Source organism: Micropterus salmoides, unplaced genomic scaffold, assembly GCF_014851395.1.
Source record: "Micropterus salmoides isolate LMB-PRFRI ecotype aquatic unplaced genomic scaffold, ASM1485139v1 Ms_hic_scaffold_1, whole genome shotgun sequence".
Lineage (NCBI taxonomy): Eukaryota > Metazoa > Chordata > Actinopteri > Centrarchiformes > Centrarchidae > Micropterus > Micropterus salmoides.
Genome location: NW_024040040.1, coordinates 41,936,245 through 41,962,503, shown reverse-complemented (window position 1 = coordinate 41,962,503; position 26,259 = coordinate 41,936,245). Strand labels below are relative to the sequence as shown.

At 41.3% G+C, this 26,259-nt stretch overlaps 1 protein-coding gene across 2 annotated transcripts; it reads left to right on the top strand.

Moving 5' to 3' along the window:
• The first annotated feature begins 1,403 nt into the window (after positions 1 to 1,403).
• On the top strand, positions 1,404 to 25,003 carry LOC119910244 (1-phosphatidylinositol 4,5-bisphosphate phosphodiesterase delta-1-like). Of its 2 annotated transcripts, none has more exons than XM_038728748.1 (15): positions 1,404 to 1,570; positions 6,771 to 6,929; positions 15,896 to 16,124; positions 16,322 to 16,451; positions 16,579 to 16,807; positions 16,975 to 17,176; positions 17,799 to 17,943; positions 18,088 to 18,240; positions 19,349 to 19,498; positions 19,623 to 19,779; positions 19,903 to 20,019; positions 20,135 to 20,313; positions 20,659 to 20,794; positions 20,886 to 21,035; positions 23,900 to 25,003. In XM_038728748.1, exons 1-15 carry the CDS (start codon positions 1,540 to 1,542, stop codon positions 23,989 to 23,991), a joined length of 2,259 nt encoding a protein of 752 aa, XP_038584676.1. In that variant the 5' UTR covers positions 1,404 to 1,539; the 3' UTR covers positions 23,992 to 25,003. The 2 variants fall into 2 exon arrangements, with proteins under 2 accessions (XP_038584676.1, XP_038584667.1); XM_038728739.1 differs by lacking the exon at positions 1,404 to 1,570 and adding an exon at positions 2,435 to 2,604.
• The last annotated feature ends 1,256 nt before the right edge of the window (positions 25,004 to 26,259 follow it).

Below are 26,259 nucleotides of genomic sequence, written 5' to 3'. Positions count from 1 at the left end.
CCTGCTCACTTCCTCTGCTGGCTTTCATGGCAGTGTGCTGGCAGTCACAGCTCCCCCTGCAGTCCATAAAGTGCCTCTGTGCCTCAGCCGTTCCAAACCCTCCCTGCAGCCTTTGGGTCACGCCTCCTCATTTGCATAAATGACTCAATCCTCAATCCCCAAATCCCCAAAAACCCCAGTCCCCAAATCCCCAAAATCCCAATCCTAAATCCCCAAATCCCCAATCCTAAATGACTAAATGCCCAATCTTAAATACAAAATGCCCAATCCTAAATACCAAATGCCCAATCCTAAATGGCTAAATGACTAAATGCCCAATCCTAAATACCAAATTCATTTTCGACTTCGACTTTTAGTTTTTGATTTCAACTTTTAGTTTCCGAATTCGACTTTTAGTTTTAGTTCTGACCCAATAATCCCTCCATCTCCATAGGAAACTGGAAGGTTGACATTTGGTTTCAACACATTGTGTCATGTACAGTATTTTGAAAGCATTGTAGAGCTTTGTGCAAAAACAACAAAATCCTTGACTGAGCTGATCAGCTCATGTGATGCTCATTTGGGATTCTCAATGAGGCAATTGTTGAGCTCACTTTGTAGATCCTCGTGGTTTTCCAGAGATAGTTTTGTTTTTTTCCTCAAGACTTTGCCCTAGCGCTAAAGTTCATAGGACAGAGCTTGCTGGCAGAAACTGATACTGATATTGATCTTAGTGATACCAACCAAAAACATCAACAAAAGCACTTCTCTAACAATTCACCAGTGCCAAGAAAGAGCATTTTGTGTTCACAAGAGATGGGCTAGGCGTGCACGATAACCTGAAATACCTGCTTATGTAGCTCTGAATTGCTGCTCTGGCACATATTTTCATTTGAATCAACTCTCAGCAAAACATGGTTGAAATGTCTACTATACATTGATGCCTTTAGCTGCCGACACTAAGCCTAGATAACATGAAGACCTTAGGTATACAATAATGATGACTACAGACATGGTGTGATGTACAGGGATGACACCCAGAACATTAACTGTGCAGTGTATAGGAGAGGCAAGACCACACCTCAAACTGTAAATGGCATGTTTGTCCCACACTGGGGCAACACCCTAAATAAATCAAACCACTCTCTCTGTGCCAGCCAAGCCACAAAAAACACAACATTTAGTTAATACACATATAGTAAAGCCCCATGGTCTTATCAGTGTTTGCATTGGACCTCTACCGGTTTATTTTTAGTAGATCTATGTTGGTAGAATTCCATCCAAATGTGTTGTTTGCAGGGATCTGAATCAAAGTTAAGTGCAAACATGGTGTGGTTGGTAGGCCTATACTAGTCAGACCGGTGTTGCAGGGGGTGTGTACTGAGGACGGCTAAGAGCCCGATGGTCTGACATCAGCTACACTGGGATTGGGTTTTTCCTACATAGGACAAGCAGACAAGGCTTATGGTTGTGATCACTCCTGTCATACAGCAGACGCTACTCTGAGGGAGAAGAGGACTTTAGCCCGGCGCATGGTGATTTATTTTGACTGAAATCAGAATGGAATCAAATGGAACAGCTGTGCTACCCGGTGAGTTGATGTGTGGTGACGCACAGATTACAGATTTACTGCACTGCCTAATAAATTCTGCCACAACTGTATCCAAGTGCTCAGCTGAAGCGTTGAAGCAAATGTATCGTCCGGATATTCAGGGAACGGGCAGTGGTTTTGTTTGTTGACATGCTTCTGTTGCCAGTTGCGTGAACACGAATGCATGAAGATGTCCTTTCTAAGCACAGCCATAATGAGCGTTTGGTGACTGACGCGGATTTTAAAGGATATCCTCCACCAGTGCAGTAGATGTTTCACAATGAACTTCTGCAAACGTTTCAAACGAGCAAAATTAAATCAGTTAAAATAAATAAATATATAAAAAATATATAATAAATAAATATCCACCATAGGATGGCACTATTTCATGATAGTCATATCCGAGATTTTAGTCTACTAGGCTAATTGTGATTGGAAGCAAAAAAATAGTCAGAAGAAAACGACTCGTCAACTGCATATTAGGGCAATGCTATATGCTTTAAAAGTCAAAATTTGTCCTATAATGGTATTTTCTTTTCTTAAAGCAACGAGAAATCATCCCTGGAGTGAGTTTCCTCATTGGGGCAACGAACTAAGATTGACGGCGTTTCTCTAAAATTCCTGAATCGATCATTGGAGCCAATCAGTGGAGTCCCGGACCACTGACATTAATGTGTGTTTTTACACTAATACGTTTTAAAGAAGTTGAGGCTACTACATAACGTTTGATCTTCCCCTAGAGGTGTTAAAAGTCCTCACCGGAGTGAACACAGCTGTGCACCGCTGGAGAGAATAAACAAACAGAGCTACAGATTAGTGTAGACCCGCCCTATGAAGGGGGGGGGGGGGGGACTACGTGTTTTTCTTCTACACGTAGGACAGAGTTAACAGCGACCGGATATTTTATTTATTTTTTTACTTTTAAAAAAGTAGTTCCACGATGTCTTGTGTAAGCAAAAAGAGGACAAACTCCGAGAAACGGGTTTTCCAGGAGCAGAGGAAAAAAGTTGCGCAGGAGAATGGGAAACACATAGGTAAGTTTCCCAAAAGGTGTAACTGTGCGCGAGTTTGTGTGCGGAGCATTAATGACGCGCGCTCTGATTGTTTTGCCAGCAAAGCTCACACCAAACGTTAAGGTATCTTGGATTTTGGAGGGTTTTAATCTCTTGTCAGCATTAATCACTGATCATATGTAACCTCGCAGGATATGTCGCACGTTCGGGTTTCTGCGTGGTAACCAAGCCTTTGCGTTACCAGGATAATGCACATAAATCAACGTTTCAGTGGAAACATCAGTGTAAATGTGCCGGAGTAGGCCAATGAGCTGATTTCCATTGAAAGTCCCTAGGCGGGTTATAACAAGTTGTGCAGTAAATAGGCAATAGGCTATAATAACTTCCTCGTTCCTGGAGCAGTGAATTATTTCTTTCTGCCACGATGACATCTCAGAGGAGGCAGCTGAAAATCCCTCCTGTCTGTTTTTCAAAGGGGAGACAAACATCGAACATTAAACAGAGTTTAATGGACAGAGAGGAACTCCTCTGTGGTGTTTCCTCTTGTCATTCTGTGCAACCTGAGTTTAGCACAGTGTAGCAGCATAGTTTCATGATTTATTACTCATTTTGAAAGAGAGGAAAGCAGAGCAATAACATGCAAACTGTTATAAAGCTCACGATCAAATAATACTGGACTGCAGTCAGTGAGTGTGGCTATTACAAGACAATATAGGGGCATAAGACACATTTGTGGACCCTGTACATGGGCATTGTCTTTGGGCCCCTCCTCGCATCTGCCGCATTCCATTCTAATATCTTTGTGGGTCCTCCTTAGGTGAGGGCCCCTTATAATCAGTCCCCCTTTTCCTCAGCAGTGCAGCACCCAGAATATATGAGGATATTCAACCTTCAATTCATAGCCTACATAACATTACTTTTACTCATTTGGCAGATGCTTTTATTCAAAGTGACTTATATTTGAGGAACAACATGCAAGCATCAATATAGTAAGAGATCTACAAGTGACAATACTAGTAAGAGCTAAAAGTATGTATGGCATCAGTGGGGTAAATACCTAGGGAAAGAAGTAGGAGTTAACAAAATAGTGCAATCAATACAAGAGAATTGTAAGGAGATAGAAGAAGAAGAGCACATGAAGTGCATGTTAGAGGTTAGGTTTTGGAGGTGTTATAAGAGAACGTGTTCTCAGAAGAGTTGAGTTTCTAAGAGTTTCTTGACATTAGAGAGGGACCTCCCCCACCTCCTCTGATGACATGTGGTAGCTTGTTCCACCATTGTGGTGTCACAGATGAAGGGGACTGAGCTGACATACATTATTTAATATAATAATGGCCTACTACACCATCTTATTTGGTCATCTTATTTAGCATTCATAAATGGGACTTTTGGGGCATCTGTCTGTGAAAAGTTTCCTCAAATCTCAAAAACTTTTACAAACTGATTTTCTTACTGGAAAAAAAGCAGAGTATTATTCTGTACTCAAAGACAAGACACCGACTCCCTCTCAGGTTGTGCGTGAACTCTTATCACTACTTATTTTCCCTATAGGGTCATCACTCTCTGTCATTTACCTAAATTCTTGCCATCTTCTTGTGTCAGCTTGCCCCATAGGGTGTAACCACTGCAATAGGTTCAAAATAATTTCTTATCCAACCATGCACCTGAAACAGATTAATCTGAAAAAAGAAAAAGGAAAAAAGAAAACTCTTCTGATTCTCATAAACTCCCTTCAGAAGTACAGTGTGACTCACGTCATCTGGGATGAGTTATGGACCAGAGACCTAGATGTGGCTGTTCTCTTTTCATAACATAAAGCTGGTGGGCGACAGAAAGCATGTACCTCTTCTTCACGGTGAAGTAGATTACATGAAAAAGGAGATGACAAACAAGTAAAGCTGAAGGAGTAAAGCTGCCGACAGAAAGCCTGACTGAGCAGAGGCAGTTCTGGAGCCGCTGGAATCCAGCCCTCCTCTGTGCCTCATTGAGGCCAGAGGCTCATAAACATCCTCTGTGAGTTTGTGGCACGATCTGGGAAAAAGAAAATGTCTGTTGTGGCCCTGCCCACGACCCTGTCACAGTCCTAGTGAATGTAGTTGTCCTCAAATGCCTTGCTTACTGAGAGGATGTTAATTACTCTCCTTTTGTCCATTTACATAACTGCTCTGTATTATATTTGACGACCATTTTAAGGTTGTGCAATGCCAAAAACTGTGTGCGAAGTCCAGCCCCACCCACTTACACTGACTAATACCAATATTAGTTCACAACTGCACAGATTGAAAACAAATAAACCATACGCTGTCCTGCCAACATGGTCCTGTGATTCATGAATTATGAATCAGTCTTTCAGTAGATGTCAACAACCCTGATTTCACACTTAAACTTACTCTGGGAGTACCGGCCTGTGAAAAGGTAACACTCCCCTGCCCCATTGTTGTGATCTAAATCCTCAAATAAATCCTCTTTCAATATTTTCACATTTCACTCCCTTTCGGGAGTTATTAAATTCGTAAAAAAAGTTAAATGCGACACAAGTCAAAACTAAGAAAATCATAGCAGATTAAGTGTTACAGTGAGGGCAGGGAGGGTCAAGCAAAAAGGTGCTGTTGCTTGCATAATAGGAAATGCGGATATATGAAGGTATTTTTGTGTCTTTTTAATGCAAGCAAAAAAAAATGTTTTGAGAGCATATTTATTGCACTGCAATCAAAAATCAAGTTTGTAATTAAAAATAAAAAGGCCCTTTTTGTGTCACAAAAAGTTTTGATTGCTATTATGTCAAATTATTTGATTGCAAGTCAAAAAGTTTTCCTTGCAAGTCAGAAAGTTTTGCAAGTTAATAAGTTTTGCAAGTTAATAAGTTTTGCAAGTCAGAAAGTTTTGCAAGTTAACAAGTTTTGCAACTTAATAAGTTTTGCAAGTCAGAAAGTTTTGCAAGTTAATAAGTTTTGCAAGTTAATAAGTTTTGCAAGTTAATAAGTTTTGCAAGTAAAAAAGTCAGTTCTTCGAGCCATGGTGCTGGAGGTAAAGTCGATGCAGGTCTTCCATCATGTTGACCAGCTTCACCCTGCACCCCCCCCCATGCTGCTGCTGCCACTGTGGATAATGATGACATTCAATGGTGCACTTCTTCGCAAGGAGGGGAAAAGAAGGAGATAAGCCAGCCAGACCAAGAGATGTCTGGCAGGGTGAAGTTTTGCAAGTTAATAAGTTTTGCAAGTAAAAAAGTCAGTTCTTCGAGCCATGGTGCTGGAGGTAAAGTCGATGCAGGTCTTCCATCATGTTGACCAGCTTCACCCTGCACCCCCCCCCATGCTGCTGCTGCCACTGTGGATAATGATGACATTCAATGGTGCACTTCTTCGCAAGGAGGGGAAAAGAAGGAGATAAGCCAGCCAGACCAAGAGATGTCTGGCAGGGTGAAGTTGCTTCCTAAGCTCTCTGTCCACCATGCTGGACATAGCTGTAACACATTAACTCCGTCTCCAGTAGAGCTGAGTGCCTGCCGAAGTGAGGGGATTGTAGGCGTGGCCATGCGGTAAATGCAAACCTATGATTGGTCAGTCAAACCCACCAATAGAATCTCTTATTTTGACCATTTTTGACTCGTAAAACTTTTCATCTTGCAAAACTCTCTCACTAGCAAAACGGTTTAACCTGCAAAACTTTCTGACTCACAAGGAAAACTTTTTGACTTGCAATCAAATAATATGACATGATGGCAATTAAAACTTTTGTGACACAAAAAAGGCCTATTTATTTTTAATTACAAACTTGATTTTTGATTGCAGTCCGATAAATATGCTCTCAAAACATTTTTTTGCTTGCATTAAAAAGACGCAAAAATACCTTCATTTGAATCCAGCATTTTTGGAGCCTGACTCAAATAAGGGACTAAAAGTCAGGATAGCTCAGCTTTCGCTGCTATGATTCTTTTTTAAAATCTGTCTCTTGTGAGTACCCAAAGTTTATGGAAGTGCAACACTGACTTACTGGAGAACCCGTTTAAGGAAATGGAAACCTGCCAAACATTTCTGAAGTGTATTGGAAACTTACTAACACTATATTCCCTTAGTAACAATGCTATAATTTCTCTCTATAGAGGCACACCTTGCTAATGCATCTGACATTTTAAGTCATCTAAATTTCTAAGATTTGTCTGTGACCTCTCTCCACTCCTGCAGGTTTGGAGGGAGATGCAGATCTAGAGTTCCTGCTGAAGGGTGGGGAGCTGGTCAAGATCCGCTCGAAATCCTGGAAGAAGAACCGCAAATTCAAACTGCATGAAGACTGTGCGACGTTGTACCATGAGTCCCACAAAGCATTCAGAGAAAACCAGACCTGTGAGTGTCATTTTCTACTGGGTAATATGTGTGAGCTAGATGGGTTTTTCAATTACATAATGCACAGAAATGGGAGTTCTCCAAAACCCCCAGTTTCTGTTAAATTGTTTCACCCAGGCTAGTTCATCCCCCTGTCTTTTTGTCCTGTACATCCTTCTGCTATTATTATGTCACCTTAGATTTCTTCTTTTAGATCTCAACAATACACACACAAACACACCCTTTAAATCCCACTAGTGCTCCAGAATATGTAAGAAGTGGTGAAATGGAAACAACTCACACAGATACTGCAGCCAAACACAGATTGGAAAATTCGAGTGTGAATTCTGTCTGTGTGTTTGTCTGTGTGTGTGTGTGGGAGAGATTATTCTCCTCTGATTTCTGTTTCAGTGATTCCCTGTTAGGGTGTGAATGCATTTCTACATCTTCTGGGCCTCGGGTAGCTCTGAGCTCCCTCCCATCCTGGCGGAGGCTGCTGCTACTACCGTGACTGATAACCTCTGCCCTGAGCCTGAACCTTAAACAAACACTAAAAGACAGAGCAGTGCTTCTTATAGTCCCCATACAGACATGGTAGTGATATTAGATATTAATCAGCTCTAAAGTGGTTTGGCATAAGATAAGAGAGCTTGTTTTTAACCACTTTTTGTTTAAGATTCATCTGCTGGTCTGCTTTACTGAAGCAGTGGATGTAAGTGGATGCAAAACACAAAGTTATATAGGTTTAGATTTTTTTCCAATGAGTAATCATATTATGGTTGTTCTGTTTTCTCCACATTATCTCTCTGTTGCATGTCTCTCTCTCTTTGCTGGAAGAGGAATCTCTCCTCTGTTGCTCTTGCTGAGGTTTGTCCCTTTTTTTCCTTCTCCAAATCGAGGCTTTAATGCCATTTTTCCATTACCAGTATGAGTTCAACTTGCCTCGACTTGACTCGACTCGACTCAGTTTGGCCGTCCTCCATTTGCCATTGCAGATTGTACCCAGAGATAGTACCCCTCAATGTAGCTGGTCGTCATATCAATGACACACACCACTGCTGCGACTGTAATGTTCAATGCAACACACACACAACAGTGACCCACGTACAGCTTTCTCTTTATTTAAGTTAAAAAGTTTGAACATTACTGAGAATGTAAAAACAAATAAGCGGTATGAAAACCTTACAGCTGTAGTTTCCTCTGCCGTTGTTGCTGCAGCGGTCTGTATGACATTGGGACCAGAGGGCTCTGTGAGTGGACGGCCTCGTGAGCCTCTCCTGCAGGTTGCTGCAGGCTTCCCCCGCCGCAACTTGCGGAGCTCCTCAACTCCAAACATTTCAAGCACATTTTTGTTCTGCCATCACTTTTCGTAAAACTGTCAATGTTCGAAATCTACACAGCTGATTTCTCACCTGAAAACTTCTCAGAAGTGGATTTAGTGATGATATAATGTACGAAAATGATAAAATATAAAACTTTCTGTTGCTGGCCTCTGTCAGGTGCGCGCAATGAGGATGCAGTGAATAGTGACGATTCTCTCTGACCAATCATTAGTCTGCTGTGTTTTCACGTCACATTTTAGAGGTGATACGAAAGAAAATACCTGGTAGCAGGTACAGGTACAACTTTTCCACAATGGAAAACCAAAAAAATCGAGTAGTGTCGAGCAGGTACCATGCAGTGGAAAAGGGGCTTAAGAAAAGAGGCTGTTACCGTATATGCCGTTCATATTGTAAAGGCCTCTAAGACACACCTACAGTGTTATTCTGGGCTATACAAATAAAATTAAGTTGACTTGATGTTTGTACATGCATGTAGTGCTGGATATCATTTATACTGAGCCATGTATTCCTATAGCTCTCAGTACTAACGACTTCATGAACTATCTCCATTACCCTGCTTTCATATAAATAACTGGAACCTTAGAAACAGCTGTAGCTGATTTATATTTAGGCTGATGTCTATGAGGATTCTCAGTCATCCAGGTCATAGTTATCCAACGAAGGTTAAAATCAAGGGCAACTGGACTTGGTTGAAGATACTGGAAGACGTTTCGTCCCTCATCCAAAGGACTTCTTCAGTTCTGACTGACTGGCAGGGAAACTCAGCTATTTAACCTCAGTGGGATCGTTATCCCGGGTCATCGATACCGCTGGTTCGTTAGCGTTCCTTGTTGCTGTGACGACAGTCGTTACAGTGTGGTGTCCGAACGATAATGCTGCGATGATGTGTTGAGAAGAAATCCGCTTGACACTGTTCTTGATTATAAAAGTTTATTACATCAAAGAATTCAGCATCAATTACAAGCTCTGCAGCAGCTTGGAGAGTGACCCAGCCCGATGACCACTCTGTCTCTCTGTACAACGAACACAGCTTATATAGGACATGTTTAGGTCTCTGCTAAAAACCATATAAGGGCACAGTGCTGTAAAATAAGTGTAACCATCTATTAGACACCACAGAAGGGTACAGTCCCTTCATACACACTAATCTCTTTATACACACTAATCTCTTTATACCTAATTTCTACTTCCCCTAACACTGCACCCATCAATCATTACTTCCCCATAAGGGTTCACTGTCCCTCTTACCAGCTGCAGAGCATTATGTTAAACTGTAATGGCCGGATACACGTAATGGCCAGATGCACATATGTTATACACCACAACAGTCGTTAAGACTACCTGTGGCCAAGACTGAACGACCATCGTTGGTATCTTCACCTGAGGCCAATAGGTTACGTTTGTTGAGTTTCCTGGGAAGTGATGAAAGGACAGCATTGTAAGTGGGGGATAAGTGGTGGTGTAGACCCCCTCCCCTGTTCAATGACGGCTTCTCAACCCTGGTGTAGATGGCTTCCTTGACACCTCTTTCAAACCATCCATCTTCTCTGTCTAAAATGTGCACCTGGTGGTCCTCAAACGAGTGTCCTCTGTCCTTCAGATGTAAGTAGACTGCAGAGTCTTGACCTGAGGAGTTGGCCCTTCTGTGTTGAGCCATGCGTTTGTGTAGTGGTTGTTTAGTCTCCCCAATATACAGGTCTGTGCATTCCTCACTGCATTGGACCGCATACACTAGATTGCTTTTCTTGTGTTTGGGTGTGCGGTCTTTGGGGTGGACCAGCATCTGTCTTAGTGTGTTCTTGGGTTTAAAAAATACAGGGATGTTATGTTTGTTGAAAATCCTCCTGAGTTTCTCTGATACTCCAGACACGTATGGAATCACAATGTTGTTGCGTTTGACCTTCTTTTCCTCCTGCCCTGTAGTTTTGTTCTTGGATCTTGTGGCTGTCTTCACAAAGGTCCATTTAGGGTATCCACAGGCTGTAAGTGCCCCCTTCAGGTGGTTTTGTTCCTTCTCTCTGGCTTGGGCGTTTGTTGGTATGTTTTCTGCTCTGTGGTGCAGTGTTCTCATGACCCCTAGCTTGTGCTCCAGTGGGTGGTGTGAATCGAAGAGTAGGTATTGGTCTGTGTGTGCAATCTGCAGGCTCCTGTCCTCTTCAATGTGTACAGCGCAGTCCAGGAAGGCCAAACTGTTGTTGTGAACATCTTCTCGTGTGAACTTGATGTTACTGTCCACAGAGTTGATGTGTTCTGTGAAGGCTTGCACTTCCTGGCTTTTAATTTTGACCTAGGTGTCGTCCACATATCTGTACCAGTGGCTCGGTGCTATTCCTCTGAAGGAGTTGAGGGCTTTATTCTCCACTTCTTCCATGTAGATGTTTGCCACAATCGGGGATACCGGTGAGCCCATGGCACAGCCATGCTTCTGTCTGTAGAATCCACCGTTGTACTGGAAGTAGGTGGTGTTTAGACAGAGGTCGAGTAATTTGCAGATTTGGTCAGGGCTGAGGCTAGTTCTGTTGTCCAGGGTGTTGTCTTGTGTTAGCCGTTTCCTAACGGTTTCTACTGCCTCTATGGTGGGGATGCAGGTGAACAAAGAAGTCACGTCATAGGATACCATGGTTTCATCTGGATCCAGTTTTAGTCCTCGAACTTTGTTTACAAAGTCAATAGAGTTTTGGACGTGGTGAGGTGTCAAGGAAGCCATCTACACCAGGGTTGAGAAGCCGTCATTGAACAGGGGAGGGGGTCTACACCACCACTTATCCCCCACTTACAATGCTGTCCTTTCATCACTTCCCAGGAAACTCAACAAACGTAACCTATTGACCTCAGGTGAAGATACCAACGATGGTCGTTCAGTCTTGGCCACAGGTAGTCTTAACGACTGTAACGACTGTCGTCACAGCAACAAGGAACACTAACGTACCAGCGGTATCGGTGACCCGGGATAACGACCCCACTGAGGTTAAATAGCTGAGTTTCCCTGCCAGTCAGTCAGAACTGAAGAAGTCCTTTGGATCTTCAACCAAGTCCAGTTGCCCTTGATTTTAACCTTTGTTGGATACACATTGGCATTAAAGGAACCTCACTAAGCTGGTTTAAGTCCTGTTTATCAGATCGATCTCAGTTTGTACATGTTAACGATGAATCCTCGTTAACATAAAGCCAAAGTTAGTCACAGAGTTCCATAAGGTTCTGTGCTCGGACCAATCCTATTCACCTTATATTTGCTTCCTATAGGTGATATTATCAGGAAAACACTCCATAAACGTTAATTGTTATGCAGATGATTATATCTAACAATCAAGCAAGTTGAAACCAATCTTAGCTAAGATAGCTAAACTTCAAGCGTGCCGTAAGGATGTAAAAACCTGGATGACCTGCAATTTTCTTATGTTAAACTCAGACAAAACTGAAGTTATTGTACCTGGCCCCAAACACCTCTGAGGAGCATTATCTAAAGTTATAGTTACTCTAGATGGCATCGCCCTGGCCTCCAGCACCACTGTAAGGAATCTCTGAGTTATCTTTGATCAGGATATGTCCTTTAACTCTCACCTTCAAAGAGTGCCTTTTTTTTTTTTTACCTAAGTAGTATTGCAAAAATCAGGCAAATCCTGTCTTAAAATGATTATTATTGCATTTCCTTATTATCAGGCTGCTCGAATAAGTCCAAACAAGAACCACAATTTAAAATCATTCTGCTCACCTACAAAGCTCTTGGTCAGGCACCATCTTATCTTATCTTATCTTATCTCTTTCTCCTATCACCTTCTGTTTATTTTAGGTGTTTTTACCTCCAGAGCTGTAGAATCTGGATCTGTGGTTTCGGGCTTCCTGCTGCCCCCATGTTCCTGCTCGACACCCCCTGCTACAATTATTATTATCAGTCCTATTATTATTATTATTATTACCATTGCTATCATTATTATTACTATTATTTTTTTTTATGTTTATTTTATTACCACATCCATTGTTATTATTATGCATCTCTATGTGGAACTATGTACATTATGCTACTATTATGCTATTTAATATTTTCCTAAATACCTTAGTCTATATGAAATAAACCTACAATTAATGGCTACAATTAATATTTTTATATGGACAATGCATCAAATCAAATCATCAGTTTCTATTCATAAACATCTTATAAAGTCTTATCAGATAAGAAATTGACTAAACAGTATCTATGGGATCATATTCAAACCAGTCTAACAGACTGGGTAAGAGGTGTTTTTTGTTTTGCATGCCATTCCAAAATATTTCCAAAAGTTATTTTCCCACCTCCCACCTCATCTGAAGAACATCTTCACTACTAAGCGTTTTAGAAACAGCAGCATGAACTTGCTACCGCAATAATCTCATTGTGTGAAATTATATCTGGTATTTAAGCAATGCAGGCGTGACACGGATAACATGACTTGGACATTGTGGTTCTGCTCTCTAGATGGGATTCTCTGAAAACCATCCAAATTCACAACCCTGAATTCCTCTACAGTGGTCTGTTGAGCTGGGTTCATCATTCAGCTGAGTGCACACCCCCGAGTTTTGATGTGTTTCACCACATTGCCGCCTTACTGTTGTATTTTTCTCTTCAAGTAGTCTGACCTTTAGATCCATCCTGCCCCTAGAACCAGGGACGTGCAGAGACCTTTGGAAGGGCAGGTGCTCAAAGTATAAAAAGGGCACATTGAACAAGGATTTAAATAAGACTGTTCTCAAACTATTGACATAGAAATATATCGTTATGTATTCCTTGTTGACAAGCATATACAGATACTTGTGTATCGATACATCAGCAAATGCTGTGACGCAGAAAGAAACAGGGAATACCCCACTCTAGCTTTAAAACACTGTGGAATGACATAACTTACTGGGAACAGTTGCTGTTGAGGGTTTGCTATGGATGCTGCTGCTGCTGCTGCTGTTGTGTTGTTGCTGATACTACTGGAGGTGATCTGTGACTACCTGCTGTAATACTGCAGCCACTGCCAAGGCTGACAGCTAGGGAGACGCTCACAGAACGGCAAACCCCTCTTACCGGCAGAATCAAAGGTGTCCTGTAGGCAGTGCTGCTGAATCACTAACGGTGTCTGAACGGGAGGGCTCGTCACGGATGAGGTCATCAGGTGAAAGGTCATCAATTGGGTCATTTTATTTACTGAGAAATTATTATTAATTCATTTTACTGATACTTTGATTGGGCAGGCCTTCATAAAAGGGCCTTTACAAATTTAAAAATAAATAAAATTAAGGAAATTATGCGTTTGAAAAAAGGGGCACTTTGGGCATCAAAGAGCAAAAGGGCAGGTGCTCAAGCACCCATTGCACCCCCCTCTGCACATGTCTGCCCAGAACTCCGAGACTCATCTCCAACTCCGAGACCTAAAGGGTAGAAACACTGTGATTGTAACCCAGCTACACCAAATGGCCTCTTAGCTAAGCTTGTGGTCTTTGTTTTTTTTGTTACAAGGGCAATAATTTAGTGTGATTACATCATGTGGGGCCATGCATGCTCTTTTGTACATTAAGTGCTCAACAACAGAGCTGGCCCCCCAAACAATGAACGGGTAAAAACAGCTGGTGGTGAACAGAGACCTTCAGTATTTGTTGCCAGTATGTTTGTGTGGCTGTCTGATACAACACATTTAATTCTAGAAATGTTGATTGCATGTGTTGCCCATGTGTGAGGAAAGATTGCATCAAACTGTTGTTGAGTGCAGTAATTAAATCTCCATGAAAGCTGTGTTTGGATTGTTATGTGGAATTTGCTCAGTTAAGTTTGTGATGAAGAAGATTCTGGTTTGACGTGCCGTTGTTATAACATGTTTGGTAGCTGTGTGCTGGGTATTGAGTAAGAAAGACGTCATTGGTCATATATCATGACCACACACCAGATCTCTAAAATGTATTTATCATTTCTGCATGAGATAAGAGATGTTTTTGCAGCAAACAACAAATTACACATTCATCTTCTCTGGGAATAGAAATATTGTCAGTCATGCTGGACTGTATAAAGTCTTTACACATTTAAAGCTGGACCAACCAGTATTTCTATATTAACAATGGATCAAAAGACTACATGTACAGGGATTGCTAGCTCTTTAAACTCTTTGTTCTGGTTTTATGGCCCACAACTTCACTGTTTTGGTTCACTCTCACAGCCCTTATTTCCAGCGGCAGTCAGCTGTTTCAGTGATACGGCTCTGACAATAACCACTGTGTGCTGTCCAGCACCAAACTGCAGACAGACAAAGTTGGTGGCTAGCTAACGCAGTGTTTCATTTGGAAGGTAAGGACCCAGATTTCCCTTGGGAGCTGTTGGAGATTAATATAGAGCTAAAAGGAGAGTGAATATTGGTCCTACCTTCATCATGTGCCTTAGACACCAGCCCAGGTGGATGCTAATGTTGCTGCATGTCCGATATATGTGCAAATCTGCACTAATATGCAATAACAGTTTGCTAAGAACAACTTTATAAGGTGATATTAGGTGTTTCATTTGTTGCTGAGAAACTATATGTTTTCTGTCTAGTGCCTTGTGAGTGAAGACCACATAACAGTGAGCTATCACACAGAAACAAAAGCCTTCCTGTTGATAAGATGTAAAAACAGTTTGTGGCGCTCTGTGTTGTGTTGTTCCCATTAGGAAAAAAAGTCTACAAGATACTGACTTGTCTAAGTGACTCAGAGGAGGGGCGTGGCTGGGGTGTGACTTTGTTTTTGTTTTTTATCTTACCCCTCCTCTGAGCTACAAATGTTTTCTTTCGGCATTCCTGTGTGACTGGGAAAATGCATTCCCCTCCTTTCATATAAATAACCATATATATTTTTAAATTATATTCACACCAAAGGTATCTATTCTTTGGCCCTCTGGGCCCCTTTCTATAATATTATTTATAGAGACCCAACATTTCCCATGAGCAAGCACTTGGCGACAGTGGAAAGGGAAAAACTCCCTTTGAACAGGCAGAAACCTCGAGAAAGATCCTAGACTCAGGGTGGGCGGCCTACTGTGTTGACCGGTTGGGTTGAGTGAGAGAGGGGGACGGAGGGAGAGAGAGAGGGCAGGAGGAATGAGAACAGTAGGTGGCTTGCTACCACAGATCCAGACCCTGCAGCTCTGGAGGCAGAAACACCTGCAGAAAGCAACAGAAGGAAAGATGAGAAAGCACAAAACTACTGGGGTGAAGTCGAGCTAAACATGCATTAATGGAATAAGAATGCATATAGACAGAGAAGAAGAGCAGGAGAGAGGAACTCAGTGCATCATGAGAATGTGGTTCTAATAAAACCATCGACAGTTGTTACCAGTGCTGATAATACAATAGTGAATCAAGAGAAAAAGCACTTGAAGCCTTGATGTAAAAACAATTTTCAGTGTGCAACTAGTTTTTCTCTTTTCATTGAAGACTGAATTACAGGAAAATTTGATGATGAATGACAACATATTACTAGTAATAAAATAAATATAACCATACATTTTTATTTTATTATGTAGTCTAACTCAAAGTTCAAGTGTAATATTGTCTTTCTCTAGCTTCTCTCTGTGTGCATTCAAGTGTTTTGAGGGCTTATCCCTGCAAACTCGCCTCAAGGGCCTGTATCTCTAACAAACTCTTTCCTCTCTCCAAACAGTCCCCGTTGATGACATTGATTCAGTGCGCCTGGGCCGTCAGTCTGAAGGGCTAAAAAAGTACACCAACACCGGTGATGAAGATCAGTGCTTCTCCATCTTCTTCAAAGGCAAGAAGAAAAATCTTGACCTCATGGCAGGCAGTGGAGTGGAGGCAAAGCAGTGGGTCAACAGCCTGGAGAAGATTACGAGATACATACGCAGCCTCAACCGCCAGCAGAACAGTGAGCAGTATCCTTCACAAACTCTATTATTGGGAAATGTGTTTGCATACATGTTTCTCAGAAGTGTTTTCTGGTACTCTTGCAGAACCCGATTGGTTGTTTTGTTCTTTATTAGTTTAAATCTGCTCCAAAATCTGAAGGATTGCTTGAGTTGTGTACTTGGCTAGAATACGTGTAAACCAAATCCTTACATGTAAATACCAGTTGGATCTTCGAATGCATGCGGAAAGCAGACAAGAATCACGACAACATGATGACCCTGAAGGAGGTGAAGGCCTTCATGCGACAGATCAACATTGAGGTGGACAGCCAATATGCAGAGCAACTTTTCAGGGTGAATCTCTCATAAAATTCATCAAGGAGCCATTGTATCTACATGTAAAGATCAATATACATTCCATAAAATGTGTAGTTCATCAAACTTAAAATCTAGTATATCTCGTTGATGTCTTGTTGCATAGAAATGTGACACGTCCAATTCAGGCACCCTGGAGGGTGCAGAGATCAAGCAATTCTACGATGAGCTGACGCACCGGAAGGAGATAGATGAGATTTATGGGACGTACGCTCAAACAGAGGGTCAGATGAGTGCCGGAGACCTGCTGAACTTCCTGTTGAATGAGCAAAGGGAGCAGGTGTCCATGGAGGACGCTCTCAAGCTAATTAAAAAATATGAGATGGATGGGACAGGTAGGACTAACTCAGAAACAAAACTGATTAGTCATTAGGGGTTTTACACACATGGTTTACTGGCAGGTGTGCATTACAATTATGGGAACATATTATCATTGCTTTTATTCTGTAGTTCACATTCCACGAATCATATCCATCGTGTCTGTCTGTCTTCTGGCATCCAGCGAAGCAGAAGAAGCACTTGACCAAAGATGGCTTCCTGATGTACCTGCAGCACGAAGATACCTCCATCTTCAAACCAGCTCAGAAACCACTTTATCAGGACATGCACCAGCCGCTCAACCATTACTACATCTCCTCCTCACACAACACGTACCTGATGGAAGACCAACTCAAAGGACCCAGCAGCACAGAAGCCTACATAAAGTAACTAGTCTTACCAACCAACTGTACATAACTGGCAACTAGATGTGCTTATGTTGGACAGATAGATAGATATAGTATGAACTAAACTTAGGAAGTAAACCAGGAACCAAAAGCAAATTCCTACCTTTCCATTGCATCTAAACAACTGGAGATTTAGGCCAATTAGACAAATAAAAGATTTTGAAAAATAGTTTTGATTGAGATGCAATTTTTGCATGCAGGGATCTTTGTAATTTATTAGTGCACAACAGTAATATCTTTGAATGGATGAGAGCTTGTACATGTTGGTGTTTTCAGTTTCTTTTGTTATATGTGTCTGCATTGAAATATCACATTTTCATACTTGTAGTAAGGGAGCTGGCTACATAATTGTGTTTAAACTGTCAAAAGTATTACAAGAAAGTGAAATCCTAAACGTCCTAATATTTATACTTGCGACAACCAGCCTCCACTTATAGTCGGACTGATAGATGCACAAAAGTTGTAGTAGTCTCTACGCTTGTGTTAATCCACCTCAATAAATCCTGGGCTTTAAAAAAGTAGCTTTAAACCCTCTTGAGATGTAAAAAGGGCAGGAGTGATGCCAGAGGTGTGTTTTCACAAAGGTTTTCCGTCCATGCAGAGCACTGATGAAGAGCTGTCGCTGTGTGGAACTGGACTGTTGGGATGGGGCTAATGGCGAGCCTGTTATTTACCACGGCTATACACTCACATCTAAAGTGCTCTTCAAAGACGTCATCAAAGCCATCAAAGAATACGCCTTCAAAGTATGTGAGATTTTGTATATTCCCTGTGGGACAGGATGTATCAGGCTGCTGATGTTGACGATTGCATTTTTTTTCTGTTCCTGTTGTACTCATTCATGCTATTAAGGAATAAAAAATTAATGAATGCTTTTTTCCTTTTCCCAGACGTCTGACTACCCAGTGATCCTGTCTCTGGAGAATCACTGCACCCTGGAACAACAGAAGGTCATGGCCGATCACATGATCACCATCCTGGGTGATGCTTTGGTCAGAAAGCCTCTGGGCACCACCATACCCACAAACTTCCCCTCACCTGAGGTGTGTAGCCTGGTTTATGTCAGCTCACTGATTCAAATAACATTCACAATCTTTAGAGCCTTAATGTAAATACCTTCCCAAATAAACACCAAAGGAAGATCACACCTAAAAATTCCAAGTTAAAGAACCGCTCTGCCAGATTGGTTTCAATTTCCTATTAACTTTAACTTGACTTTTAGATTTGTCTTGGAAAGGAAGCTGATGAGATTAAAGTAACACCCACCCTCATTATGTGAACTCTAAATAAACACATAATTAAAACAGCATCAATCTCAAGCCTCTGCTCCTCCTCTGTGTGTTGATAATTTCCGTACACAAGCGCTTGATTTTTGCGTTATATTAGCTTGTCTTAGTAAGAGCTAAGAGCAGTTGTTAATTACGTTTTACACGTTTGTTACAAGATCTGACTGTGAGGCTCGGCAGTTTGTAAGAAAACACCTTGCATGGTAAGAGCCAGTGGAATTTAAGTTGTGTGAATAGAGGTTGGTACATAGGCTATTTAGTGTCTGTACACAAGGCGTGCAAGGAAAGCACACATTCATTTAACATTATATTGATTGACTTCATGATTGCATTTTACACTCTCCTTCCCCTCTCTCTCAGAAATGTTTGCCTCTCTTTAAATAGCCGTTTGGCCTATCCTGGCATTTCTTTCTTTTACTGTCTTTCTTTAGTTCCTTTTCTGTTTCCCCCATTTCCTTTTATATATTTCCATCTTTAAACCTTATATCTTTACTAGTAAAGACATCTATGACTCCCAGATGAACTGAAAAATCTTCTCATTAATAGGAGAGACACACAAAGAGGGGATTTGCACGTCAGATCATCCTTCAGTGACATTCCCAAGCTCTTGTGGGCAGCCCTGTTCAAATGTGGCATCCATGGGTTGAATGCCTTTGGCATTGTCAGCCTCAAATGAAATCATAATTATGCATTACACAACAATGAAAGGGTGTGACTAGAAGACACCAGTAACACAAGCGCCTTGACATTGAAAAAATAACAATATGCCTTCCTGCATTTAGCAATTATGTTCCACATTACTGCATAATATGTATCTCGAGTTGCATGACAACACATAAAACACATTTTGTCTGTTTCTGTGTAGGAGCTGAAGGGCCGGTTCCTCATCAAGGGAAAGCGACTGAACAAACTGGATGCTGCCTTTAACAATGACAGCACCATAGAGGACGAAAATGTGTCTGAGGAGGATGAGGCTGCAGACTGTAAGGAGAATAGCCAAAAGGGCAAACCAAAGGTGTGTTAAGTTCATACTACTTAAGTGTAATTAAAAAATATATATACCGTATATATACAGTATATATTCTTCAAATATCATCTTTGAATGAACAAAACTGATCCTCTTTCCTGTCGTCTTTTAGAAAAAAAAAATCAAACTTGCCAAACAGCTCTCAGATGTCGTAATCTACTGCAAGAGTGTCCATTTTAATTCGTTTGAACACTCCAAGAACAACCAGGCCTTCTATGAGATGTCGTCCTTCAAGGAGAGCAAAGCGTTCCAACTGGCTGAGACTTCAGGTAAACACGGCACATACCCACCTCACTGTCAAGTTCCAGTTAGACAACAAACGTGATTGTGACTTCTCCGGAGTGGAGAGTGAAAAAAGCTTAAAGCATTGGTGTTTTGATGTGCTTTCGTAGCTACTGGCTTCATCCATCACAACATGGACAAACTTAGTCGGATCTACCCAGCTGGCTCCAGAACTGACTCCTCCAACTATAACCCAGTGCCCATGTGGAACGTCGGATGCCAGATAGGTACAGTCCCATAATAATATACAGAAATCCAGCCATTGGTGTTTTTAGTGTTATTGTTATATCACAAATGATGATTTCACTCTCTTCTCCCTTATCTCGCTGACGTGGTTTTTAGTGGCGTTGAACTTCCAGACTCCCCACAAGGAGATGCAGCTAAACCAGGGTCGGTTTCGACCAAATGGTTTTTGCGGCTACATCCTGAAACCTGAATTCCTGAGAAGCCCGTCGTCTCAGTTTGATCCCAACGCACTTACCAGCGGGCCCTGGCTGCAAAAGAAGACCTTTCATGTCATGGTGAGAGTTACTTGAGGTTAAACCTGAAAGATATGTCTTAGTTAGGGTTGAAGTCGTCATGTGGAGTTTCCTTTTGAACAAACAAAGTTATGTTTACATCCCTGTGTGTGTGTCCTCGAGGCGTAACAAGTATTTTGAATCCACCTTAAACGTTTGCAGAGGCGATTCTTAAAAAAAAAAAAAAAGTTACCTACATTGTTTGCAAGCCAGCAGGTCAAACAGCTCCACAAGGGTGCATTACATTTTCTGTAATTATAACATTTGCTGTAGCTGAAGCTTTTCTTTTCTTTTTCACATTTGTATTGTTACATTTTTGTGTTTGTGCTTCATATCCCAATACAAAAGGTGATCTCAGCTCAGCAGTTGCCCAAACTCAACAAGGACAAACCCAAATCCATCGTCGACCCTCTGGTGAGAGTGGAGATTTATGGTGTCCCAGCAGACAATGCCAGCAAGGAGACACCCCACATTGACAACAATGGTGAGCATAACACACACACATACAGAGAGATGGACACACACTGAATTGCTCCATGCCTGAATTCTCTGCTAACAATAATCCATCCTTGCAGGGTTCAACCCCGCGTGGAATGAGAGTCTCCAGTTTGACATCCACGTCCCAGAGCTGGCCATGGTGCGATTTGTGGTGGAGGACTTTGACAAAGCATCCCATAATGATTTCATCGCGCAGTACTGTCTACCGCTCACCAGTGTACAGAACGGTAAGAAGCCCCAGCTCCAACAGCATGAAGCACTGAAGTGGACTGAAGTAGGGTTGCCACCCGTCCCTTAAAATACAGAATAGTCCCGTATTTGAGAACTAAATAGCACGTCCCCTTTTGAATCAATACAGGACGCAGTTTTTCAGCATCAAAGGCAAATCGTCCCCCCCGCATTCTGTGAAAACTTATCCTTTTCTACCCCTGATTGGGTAATTTTCGCTGACGTTGTTGGTTTGATTAATACCGTCAGGGTCAGGGCCAATCTGTGTCAGATAAGAGAGGTTCTCTTGGCAGGGTGTCGAGTTGAAAAAACGGCGGCGGCAGCTCAAGAAACTCCCCGCGTCCCCTCTGCAATGAAAGCAGATGCTAAAGTACCGACTATGATGAGAGTGGGAGAAATCAAATAGCCTACTTGATGAGTGTCAAGCCAAACTGCACAACTTGTTGGTCAGTGTCCTGTGTGGTACACAGTGGCATGTTAAATGTGTGACAGCATGTGGAGCCAGTGTAGTGATTTAATCAAACGTACTCATTTTCTGATTGATTATGATGGATTTCTTATGCTGCCTATTTGTTAAGAAATATTGTTACAATGTAAATGAATCACATGCCTACATTATGGTATGATTTGTTTTTTAAGGTTGAGGTCAGACACATAAGCATTAATTTAATAAGAGATAAGAGAAAGATATAGGCTATTTAATACACATTTAATTATCAAAATATAGTGACTATGTGAAGAACATAAACAACTATGTGTTTTGCTTAACCAATCTATAGAATTGCATCCTTTAATACTGTAGAAATAACCATAGGCTGAATAAAAACTGAAAAAATAAATACATAAATATATTTACTGACCAATCATAAAAATACCAAAACCCTTTACAATTACTGAAGTTCATCAGCAATTTCTCTGCAAGAACAGGTGCTCTGTGGAACTCATTAGGAGTGAGCTTTTTCTTTTCATAGTTTCACTGTAGCAGAATGACTCGTACACTAGTGCTGAACGAGAATTGTGCTTGTGACTAGTAAACATTTATAAAAGGAAGTAGGCCTAACATGCTCCAATACTGCACATGAAGCTACTACTGCTAATCCACTGTTTTCAATCAAATTGTATCAAAGCATTTGTTTTAGCCTATTTATAGTTAATAAGTTATGGACATGTTGATTAACTAAGTTAATAAAATACAGTTCACATCCTATTTTTTTTGTGTTCTCACTGTCACACATTGTTGGCCTATGTTTATTATTGTCATACCTTGAAACATCAGGATGGACGATGGCATCGGGGGCGCACGCACGCACGGGGTGGATAGCGGTCGTCTTATGTGCATGTCCTCACTTGCACAGACTTAACTCGGTTAAAAACTTGGTGGCCTATGACATTACAAGTCGCGCTGGATATTTTACAGGCACGTAAAAGCTGCATTGAACACTGCATTGGGCGATGTCTAGAAACTTTCCATCGGAATATGTCTACAATGAAAGATCGGGATGGACAATGTCATTGGGTGCACGCACGGGCAGCAGTCATCTTATTTGCATGTGTTCTCGCACATAGGCCTACTTCACTCGGTAAAAAAAATTGGAAGACTATTAACTTAAATTAAAAGTCGTGGTGGATATTTTATGCAGGGACTGGGTAAAGCAACAGTGAATACACAGAGGTTTCACTTGTTTGATAGGCTGCGTCATTAATAGGCCTAAGCCAACGTGCGGCTCACCTGCTGCCATGATAAGGGATCGCGGGTGGAAATATAGGCTACGGAAAAAAGGCGAGTTCTCAGTCTTTTAGGCAACTTTATAAAACATACTGCTGATGGAGAAGTTGGAGCAGACGGGTGGACAGAGGCAAAGAGAAGCGTGACAAACCAGGGTGTTTACCTGAACTGTAGGTGTGTATGAGTGTGTCAGAGTGTGGTGAGAAGAGAAATCCGAGGCAGGTGCAAAGCATAGGGTAGGCTACTTAAAAACAATGATAAGAATGTTAGTGGTCATTAAAACCTGCTTTCACAGGGTGGTACAATGTGAAAATTTGAGATTTCTTTTGCTGGGGGACGGTGGTTTTACAATCACAATGTTATGCCGAGTTTTGCATGCCTTCCGAGAATTGCATGCACCTCCAAATAATGCTTTTAAACGCTATAATATCCTTTGTGGGGTTCATCAGTGATGATAAATGATTCAAAGTACATATTATATAAACGTTTGAAGTCTATATTTTAATAAACTTAGTAGAAGTAGCCTACCATTCCTTGACATTCAGCAAATATATGTGGTGATAACCGCGTTTGATCAATGAGCACAGCAAAGTGTCTGAAAAGGACCTAAAGAAGTGGCAGAACATAGGACTACGCTACCTGCCGAGATTTGAATCCACCTCTTTTCTCAATATAAATGAGCGTTATCACCCTCGAGGTGCATGCAATTGGCTGACAGACATCATGACGTTGAGCAGGTGTTGTGCCGAATTCTGCATCGCCGATGGACGATGGCATCGGCCCAACCCTAATTCAACTATGAATGACAGTGGGTGGGTGAATATGAGGGTGAATGACAGAAACATCGAGGTGTTAAACTATTTCATAGATATTTTTTTATGCAGTTGCTAAGACAGGATATCCAGCAACTTCGGCTAACATCATTGCTGAGCATTAACATTTAGCCTTCAAAATGCATTTAACAGCAGACATCTTATATAATTAATATGTCCTCCAGCTAAGTATAACACATCTGAATCTTGTGTGTGACAAGAGTTGCTGACAACACATGACTTCAGTCCATGCAGTGTATAAAGTGGTTCTGCCTGACTGACTTTGCTGACAAAGCTAAAACTCACTTCCTTTTTTTCTCCCCAGGATATCGGCAAGTCCCGCTGCTCAACAAAAGAGATGACCTCATCCCCTCTGCCGGACTGTTTGTGCACATCATGCTCATGGACGCCCAGTAGGCTCGTGTTGGGAAAGCGTTCAGGCCAGCAACAGGATTTATTTCATTGTTGTTACACTAAAGGGATTTATCTTTTATCCAGTTTCAAAGCTAAATAACAGAACTGATCAAATACTTCAACAGATATGTCATGTAGAAAAAACAATTTTCATCTGCCAGCTGCTGACTCACTGTTGTGTGTGTAACACTTTCCTGTCATTGTATAATTTTAGCTTTTTTTAAAAACATTTGGTTGAGGGCGCCTGTACGGTAACAAGGCAAGAGTGAATGAAAATGTGAACAAAAGAGCAGCGAATGAGCGGTGTGGGAAGTTATTTAAAGAAAGTATTTTAATTGTTGTCATGTTGGGGAGAGGTACAATAGTTGTAAATAAGGTGTGTATTCCAGCAGAACATAAACTGGCTATGTAGTTTCTGAATAGTATTTACATTTATACAGATTTCTTATACTTGATTTCTTCAGATATCCCCTCAGGATCATACAAATCAGGGTCATACTCGTATTTCTCAAGCAGAACAACAAGCACTCAACGGTTTTTATTTGAATGTTTTTTATGACTCTTCTGATTAGAGCAAGCCATGATTTACGTTTTCTCAATTCTGATACCGTAATAATGTTGAATACTGTGTCACACTGTGGCAACAGTGTGATGTTTTGTGTGTCTGTGTTACGGTGTCCATTCATTTTGAAAGCAGATTGTCCTGCAGAGATGGCTGCTCCAGAATGTTTGTCAATGTTTTTGTTTTTAAACAGACTTTAAATGCCTTATAACTTTAGTTTGATTATTTATATGATGAGCATATCTATGAATTAAATGTATTGGATATGAATCTGCTCTAAACATATTGAACCATAAATAACTTAATCAAGTATTTGTCAAGCAAATCCTTATTTTTCATCACTACAGCAGTTTTTACATGACAAAGTCTTGACTGTCAAGGCTTTCAGTATGTCTTTACTGTCACTGTGTACATTTGCACTAGCCGTTAAATAAAACCAGCAGAGTCTCTGATCGAAGGTTTTGTGTGTTTATTCATATTATAAGTGATTCAGCCATGGAGAAAGACAATATGTTGAGTGAACTCAATCATAGAATGATCAGCATAAAACATTGAAAAATAGATAAATATAAAGCATAATAATTAAAAATAATCTTAATTTAAAGTATTTTTTAAATCACAGTCAGGGTAAAAAGTTAATTCTAGTCAGCATGGCTAATCACTATAACTTGATAGTTGAAAGTATTGTCAAAGTTAAAAAAAACCCCAATATGCTGGTGAAATGATCAAGGCCTCTACCAATCCTCTCTCAACAACAGATAAAATCCTGCCTTAGCTGTTTTACTATCACATTTCTCCACCTTACAGTGAGATACAGTAGGTTCAACAACATTTCTTTGTAATCCAGTGAAGTGAACAGTGAAGGTTTCTCAGAAAAGTCCTGCTTTTTTTCTTCAAGTCGCTCTGTCTCCACCTGGGGAGGCGATGGAAATCTGAACGAGTTGTGCCAAGCAGGTTTTCAAAATCCACATCGGACAGATAGTTCTGAAATCACAGGAGGAAAACAGTTAGGCTGACCTCTACTGTACACGCTTTGTTGTTACATCAGGATGCACGCATACTAATTACTGTCACAAGGTCTCAACTATGACTATGCTGGGAGGGTCTGTGTGTGGTTGTCTGTGTTTTGTTACTTTCTGTTTCTGAGTGTGTGAGGCTGGCTGGTGTGTTTTGGTTTTTCTGTCGCTTGGCCTCTCTCTCTTCCTTGTGGCTACCTAGTCTCTACCCTTGCAGTTTGACAGGAGGCGTGACTGGTGGGGAAGCACGGGGCTGGCTCACTCACCTGTCTGGCAGACTGATTAGCACACCTGATCCATATCATGTCGTTCTGTGCTGCTTCATAAGCCCTGCAGTTCTCCTCAGCCTTTGCTGGATTGTTATGTTGTATAGATCTGGAGAGGGCGCCTTCCCTTATGCCCATACCTGCCTGTTTTTTCTGGAGGAGCACACACTGCCTGCCGTCCTTGCCTATCGTCGAGCCTGCCACCAAGCTCAATCACTCGCTCCCACCTTGTCTTGCCTTCCTCTCAATAAAGTCTATGAAAAGGCCTCCCGTCTCTGTCTGCTTCTGGGTTCTGGTTAAACCATATCTGACAATTACAACATGCTTAGACAATGAGGCACAGATATATAAACGCCCCTCCACCCCTCCTACACCCAGACTGAAAGAGATGCAAAAAAAAAAAAAAAAACTACAAGGAGACACAGGT

Coding starts and splice junctions, on each gene's coding strand:
- LOC119910244 (XM_038728739.1), top strand. CDS start 2,511: ATGTCTTGTGTAAGCAAAAAGAGGACAAACTCCGAGAAACGGGTTTTC. Junction 16,808..16,974: donor ATATGAGATGGATGGGACAG/GTAGGACTAACT, acceptor TCTGGCATCCAG/CGAAGCAGAAGAAGCACTTG. Junction 20,314..20,658: donor AGAAGACCTTTCATGTCATG/GTGAGAGTTACT, acceptor CCAATACAAAAG/GTGATCTCAGCTCAGCAGTT.